General features: G+C 38.2%; 1 protein-coding gene across 3 annotated transcripts in view; it reads left to right on the forward strand.

Annotated features, from left to right (window-relative positions):
• The window catches only part of setd5 (SET domain containing 5), a 48,053-nt gene extending 41,062 nt beyond the window's left edge, over positions 1-6,991 (forward strand). For 2 of the 3 annotated variants that reach the window (XM_082136615.1, XM_082136617.1), the window contains exons 20-24: positions 663-1,145; positions 3,479-3,738; positions 4,065-4,210; positions 4,296-4,378; positions 4,498-6,991. In XM_082136615.1, the coding sequence (XP_081992741.1) occupies positions 663-1,145; positions 3,479-3,738; positions 4,065-4,210; positions 4,296-4,378; positions 4,498-5,043 (1,518 nt within the window). In that variant the 3' untranslated portion in view covers positions 5,044-6,991. The remainder of the gene's footprint in view (positions 1-662; positions 1,146-3,478; positions 3,739-4,064; positions 4,211-4,295; positions 4,379-4,497) is intronic. The other variant, XM_082136616.1, reaches the window with a different exon arrangement.
• The last annotated feature ends 527 nt before the right edge of the window (positions 6,992-7,518 follow it).

Genomic DNA, 7,518 nt, shown 5'->3' on the forward strand with positions numbered 1-7,518 from the left:
TCAACATAGATGAGACAATCGGTTCACGTGCGCTTGATCAGTGCTGCTGCTTAAACTGTGTTTACAGTATCACAGTATTTGTTTTCTGGAAAATAAGCCACACCAGATCAAAATTGCATTGTTTGAAAGAGAAAAACAACCATGTTGTATTGGTGAATAACTATGTATCATCTTGTGTATTACCTTTTATTGTTTCATTCAGAAATAATGTAAAATACCGGTTGATAAAAACATTGTATTATGTATTATCATCATGTATTATATTATATTATATTATATTATAGTTCCCACTCCACAACAAATCCTTTAAATTTAAAAGGATCCAGAACAGGAATGGAAAATGCAGGTATAAAGTAAACATAATTGTTGTTTACATAATAAATGGCAGTTTAATTATTATAAATGGCAAGCCTAAATAAGAGTGTTTAAAGCGAAACTGACTACAGGCATGTGGGAAATGCGCTATACAAGTAAACTTGGGCTCATGTACCTCCCTTATTCGGCAGGAATCCAATTGTGTGCGCTTTGCGCATATTTTGCATTCTTGGAATATATTGTGGACTGAAAAATTCCAGTGAAAAAATTTCATTACAATACTTGAAACAGAATGAAATATTTTCCTGATTTTTAAAACAATTTTTTATTTTTTTATTTTATTTAAGCCCTGTTTGCGACCAGACTTCACTTCACGAGTCACTGCCTTCCCTGACTTTTCCACAAGCCGGGGAAGCCCGGCTCCTGTGTCAGAAGACATCTCACTTGCTGCTCAAGACTCACTCAATGGATCTGGTGGTGGGACTCCCCGCAGCTCAGCTGTTGTGTCCTCTCTATGTGACTCTTCCTTGGTTTCGCATGCCAGTGAGGCACAGGCCCGAGAACAGGCCTTTAGGACAGAGTTTAACCTCATTTACACCTGCTCTCCCCTCAATGCCAGTCTACCCACTGGTCCTGTAAGTGACAGACACTTCCCACAATCAGAAGGCTTTTCCACAGCTGACTCTGACTTTAGCACAATGAGCAGCCAGGGGTTGCTGATGGAGGCGGGTTCGGGTTCTCTCTCGCTGTATCTGGACACACAGTTCGGAGGTGGATATTCAGAGAGCAGCACATCCCCTCACCCTAGCAATCCACCACAGAAGAAGAAGGCAAGTATTACGGCCACATCATTTTGTCCATTTACAAGTCATATGTTTTTAATTTAGCATATTATGGAAATAAATGAATTTAAAAAAAATGAAGTTCTTATAGCACAATATTATTGACCTACCACTGGGGTAATATGACCCCAAGGGTAAGTTTCAGACCCTGATATACTCACAGCGAAGTTCTTTTTCGCTCTTGGCTTAGGGGTAAAAAAAAGATTAAAATACCTGAGCAGAAATAGCAAACATCACGATGCCTCCCATACTGTTAGCAGTGGTCTTTAAATGCAAATGTAAATATGTGCTGTGCACTTTCCTCTCAGCAACAAAATAAGTTCAATAAAAAAGACAGTGGTGAGAAAACAGCAGTTAAGGAAGCATCTGATCCATAGTGATGTGCCTGTTTGCACAAGCTCTGCCATTAGCTTTATAGTATTAAACTCTCCAGTGTTTTCATGTTTTTACTCATGTGTGACATTGACGAACTGAACAGAGGAAATTAACCAGAGAAGATTTCCACTTCAAAAAGCAGGCGGAGCCCCAAAGCACAGCTACCCATTACATAATCACCATGGACCAATGATAGTTCAAACTTTTTGCCATAAATTTCACTTTGGCAAGCTGTTTCAAACTACCGAAACAAACTTCATTTTGTAATTAAAAAAATTACATCACATCAGTTAATTCTGCGATTTTGATTGCTGTGTATCGGAGCCTTTATCCCAACTGTCATCTGATTGTAATTGGATGGGGATGGGGATGGGGATGGTGGTCTTACTCCAAGTGTCTACTTTTCACTTCATAATAAAAAACTTTTTCTTTTTTTTCAAACCATACAGATCTAAATTACATTTTCTGTTCAGAAATCACCCACTAACAAACAGAAATAAAAACTTTTAATTTCCAACATCAAATTCTCACATCACTATTATCCAATGACAATAAATTAGGCTATTTTACCTCAAAACTATGGAAGCTTCTTTTTTTTTATTTTTTTTTATGTCTTGCAATTGCGAGTTATAAAGTCAGAATTGCAAGATATAAGCTAGCAAGAAAACAAGTCTGAATTGCGAATTTATATATCACAATTCTGACTTTATTTCTCGCAATTGTAAGTTTATATCCTGCAATTCTGACTTCATGACTTGCAATTTGGAGTTAATATCCCATATATAGATGTTCATTTAAACTAACAATTGTTCGATCAAAAGTCTTTTACAGTCTTTTAACTTAACCTTTTTTTTGTTCTTTTTTTTTTTTGTGGTGTAAACAAGCTTCCATACTATACTATTCAGATGAAATAAACCTTCAATTATTTGGGGAGCATCTTACTGTTAACCAATCAATGTGCTTCTACTTTCGCATAATCCCACCTTTACAATTAACAGAGTGGATATTTCTTGACTTGACATAGTTTAAAACAAGAACTCATCTAAAATCTTGGAACAAACTCTGCTGTTTACCACCTTCCTTTTCCTCACATACATTTAAATCATGAACGGTGGTCCTCTATCTGGCATGAATCTCTTGCTCTGTCTTTGATTTGCTCTCTGTTTCTCTCTTCTCTTCTCTTCACTCTTAAAATTCTTGCAAAATCTTTCTTTTACCCTTTTCTCAAGGCAGAGGGTCATGGTGAGTGCTGGTAGTCAGCTGGCTGGCTTGTCTGGGTACCAGTCATTAGCTGTAAGGGGCCAGTTCAAGCCAGGGCAAAACATGGTGAATATGAAATAAGTGGCCTCCATCTAGAAGTGTGCATGTCCATAACATTTGCATCTCCAGATGATCTACTCCCTCATCTGTATTGGGCAAATTTATTTAACAAAAAAAAGTAGCTAAAAAGTTAGCTGCTGCAGAGCCAATTGTATTCATTCAAAGACACAGATGCTTTCATTGTGTAATCTACAAACATTTCTCATGGTGAATCTGTCTGTATTTGTATGTGGGTTTTTCTTTGCTTTTGTTCTAGAGTCTAGAATCCTAGTTTAAAACTTTTTTTCATGGTATGTTATATTTGCAAGGGTTCTAGCAGTGAAAGAAAAAATGCACATGTATTTATGTGAGTGGGTTAATATGAGCATTTAATGTAGTGGTATTTAGTGTGGTGCTTTTCTAAATGGCAGCATTGGGTATTGCATGCTGTATCTTTCTCATACTCGTTGAAATTATAGATGATGTCATTGTACATCAATTTATCATGCATGTGTTGCTTTCTGTGAACATGTGAATGTTACGATGCATGTGTATACTAAGAAATTATACTGAAGGACAGAACTGCATGCCAGTTCATCATCTATGTGCAACTTTTAGTCACTCTTACACACATTCTTTCCATCTAGGTCTCTTTGCTAGAGTACAGGGAAAGAAAGAAAGGGCCACGGGACCCAGCGCCCCTCGTCACAAACCTCAGCTCCGTTTGCCCTCGCACAGAGTCTCCAGGACAGCCGCTCATGCATTTTCAGCCTTCAGTCTCTCCGCACAATTCGTTCTCTCCAGAAAGGCAAACTTTCCCACAGATAGAGGAGGTCAGTCCTCCTGGCATCCGGTCTGGAAGCCACACACAGACCACAGTACTAGGTGGACCAGAGTCCAACCACTGGTGAGAAAATTACAGATTCATACACACAAGCCAACCTACGTCAATCTGATTTGGGTTTAATTAATTTTTATTTCAGTTTTAGTTTCTATTTCTAGTTATCAATTTTAGTGCTTTAACCTAAGCTTATTTCAGTTAGTTGCAAAGGCAACATTTCTAATTTTCACAATTTTTCGTCAAATATTTGTTCATTTCAGCTTTATTTAATTTATTTATTTTTTTATAGTTTAAGTTAACGATAAAAACCCTGGTCCTGCTAAACACTAGCTCCTTTATACACATTCTCAGAGATCCCTAATGAACGGTTGTTGTGAATGTGTGTTTATCAGGATGGTCCCTACATCAGTTGAGCGGTTGAGGGAGGGACAGGGTGCTCTGGAACGTGTCCTGAGGGGTAATCTAAACATAGAGCGTGCCCTTAAAAGAGCAGATGCCGGAATGAATGACCAAATCAGCAGTCGTGATAAGAGCACTGGTATGAATTGGACTGCATGTTTTCATTAACTAAACTGAGAATGCTGTGAGCTGCAGAGTTTGAGTATTTCTCTGTGTCTTGATAGATGCTGTTGAGATGGACAAGTATGATCTTCAGAGCTCATCTCTGGCCTCTCCCATAAAGAGTCCTTCTATACACCCACATCAGGTAGGATATTCACAAAGCACAACTGAGATAAAACAGGTATTTCAGATAATGCCATGAAACCCATACACTACAAACGTTTGATCGGAAGTTTATTAAATCTGTCTTTAATGATTGTCCAGCAGATGCTGCCTCTCCAGCCAGAATCCCATCAGCACTCGGGAAGCCCCGTCTTCGACCAGCAGAGCTCCTCTTCTCCATTCTGTCCCTCTGTAAGCCCCTCTCCTCCCCGCTGCAGCTCTGGGAGGCCCAGTTACTATCCTTCAAAGCTGCCCACACACAGCCCACTCGCCCAAGAAAGCCCGCCCTCTTCTACAGTATCAATCTCCTCAGTGGACCCAACAATGTGTGTGCCACAGCCTCACAGCAGCAGTGGAGGTGGGATGGACACCTCAAGCCTTAAAGCTAAACTTTTGGACAGCACCCTGTCAGCTGCTCTTTCTCTACCCACCAGAGGTCTAGGCCACCTTAAAACGGACAGCACTGCAGTACCACACACACAAGGTGCTTATGGCTCCAAATTGGCCCAGTCGTCCAGAGTGCACAGCCAGAGAACAGACAGACCCAGTCAGGCTAACTCGAGACATCTCACAGCTTCTGGAGCACAGCACTATCCACAACGAAATTTACAGGGTCCAGGGGTATGGACACAGTCGGGGACCTTTTAGGACCCACAGTGTGTGTGTGTGTGTGTGTGTCAGAGAGAGAAGTGTGCGATATCCTCCTCACTTTTACCTGTGGAGAAGCTCTGCGTTGTTAGCGGTAATTTGATGTATTGAGTTCTGTATGGATGGTCTACTTTTTTTCTTTTTTTTTTTCTTTTTTTTTTTTCTTTACCTTTCCCAGTTCCTTTTATCTTTTTCCAAAAACTGAATTTCTGCGGTTACATGTAACTTAGTGTGGACTTCATAACAATCAAATCAACGGAACATTAAAGTAACTAGTTTGGAGTATATAACCAGATTTAACTGTATTTTGAAAATTCACCCAAATGCTACAATAATGTTCATGCTGAGTATTTAAGAGGAAAGTTAAGCATCAGTGGTGAAACAAAACTTTCTCTTAAAGTAGGGTTCTCATGTTTAAGACTTATCTAAGAGTAAAAGTGATCATGCTGATCTTCATGTCTAATGTATGGTATTATGACCATATGAAATGGCACTCTTTAAGATGCTTCACACGCTTGACTCTGAGTACATTCTCTGATTTTCAGTTTTGTCATTAGTCGTCATCAGAACAGTTTTGTAGTGTGCTCATAGATGGCACACTTGGCTCAGAGAAAAGTGTTTTTAAATGCACATGAAAGCAATTCTTAGTGAACGGTGAGTTTATTTCCTCACTCTGAATCATTCCAGTGTCTAGCTATCGTTAGGGTCCGACGGGCCTCTGGCCTGTTGAATTCTCGTTAGTGTCATAAAATCACTACTCACTTGATATATAATACTTGACAAGCAGATCTTATGGTGCTTCAGTTGGTCCATTTGAATTGTTTTTGTTTCCCAATGTGATCATGATTGCCTCTTTAGGTAAAACTTGCAATTGTCAGTTCAAACTTTGTTTGTTAACTTGTTTCCAATGATTGTTAAACGCCCCTCTTTGTGACTCGCAAAGCACACAACTTTGCAGAAAAAAATTTGCAGAAATGTTTTTGTTTATACTCCGTTAAAAAAAGTATGTGTATCCTCCCAAGCCCTTTAAATCCTGTAAAGTGTATACTTCATTTCTCTCACATCATATTTAATTTACTCTCCTTTTTGACCAGTCCTTGCATTCCAACCACCATTTTAGAAAGGAAGAGAGGAAAGAAATGCTGTGGCCAAATGGTTTGATCAGTAAAAAAAGACAAAGCAAGTGTGCTGCTGCTGTGGTCTCTCAAATTTAAGTGTTTTTATAATTAAATGGCTGCTCACAGGACAGCCTTTTTAAAAAATCAAAATAGGCATAGTACTGTACCTTCCTTGGATGGGACCTTTTATTAACCGTAAGGTCACCAATTAATGTGCCATGAAGACCACAGTAGTGGGATTTTGACCCCACTTCAAACAAAACTAATGCCCCTGTTGCATCTAGAGAACTATAGCTGTCTGCTTGGTGGATTTATACAATACAACAGTATAAAAGATTATGTCTGTTTTTGTTTTACCCTTATGTGAAAAGATCTTGAAATGATGATGGGTTAATGTGTTCAGCCTTAGTTCACTGGTTTATATGAATGTCTTTTTCATATAATGGAAAGAGAAAATCTTAAAAAAAAAAAAAAAGAAAAAGAAAAAAGACTATGTGATCTGAAATTTACCAGCACCTTAACTACATGATCATGTGTACTTGGGTGAAGTGTCATTCTGTTCTCAGACAAATATAGTACACCAAATTTGCTGCATGATATTTCTTTTGTGTCATTGTAACAGTTAGGTTTGGGTTTATTTTGGATACGGTTTTGATTGAGATTCTCCTCTTCCTAACACCACAAACATTTGGCACTTTTCTAGCATCCATAGACATATATTTTTGTTGTATTTGTTTTTTTGTTTTTTTTTACCTAATTTGAACCCTTCCCCTTTTCATGACATAAAATGCATCACGTTTTGCTTTTTAAATAAAATGTTTGTGAACATTTTTATAACTAGTTTAAGCATTTGCTTAACATTGCTGAATGGAAAGCGAGCTGAGAGTGAGATATTATAAAGGCTCATTTGCATAAGATATTGGCATTGAGAGATAATATAACCGTAAAAAAAAACTATGGAATAGTTACAAGATAAGGTCTATGGTGGGCCTAAAAAATTAATAAAAATTGGCCTCATAAAACTCTCCTTATGCCAGATATTAAGATGTGTGTTGGGCAATCCAGTCACAAGTGGACAATATTAAATTCAAGTGTAAATGGGGTCCAAAACAAAAAAGTTTTGTCTACTTTCAACCACATTCTGTGGTGGTAGAAAATGCATGTGACCACATAGCATTTACAGTATAAATACTCATGTAGTCAAATTTGTTTGAACAGCAACAAAGTACCACCTACTTGTCTGTCAATCACTGTGCTAAAAACAAAGGCTTAAACTTTACTGGTTACTTTCAGCTTTATCGGATTGATTGAAATAACCGGAGTAGTGCATGACCTACATGTACATGCAGAAGACCTC

This window comes from Leuciscus leuciscus (assembly GCF_965113295.1).
Source record: "Leuciscus leuciscus genome assembly, chromosome: 14".
Classification (NCBI taxonomy): Eukaryota; Metazoa; Chordata; class Actinopteri; order Cypriniformes; family Leuciscidae; genus Leuciscus; species Leuciscus leuciscus.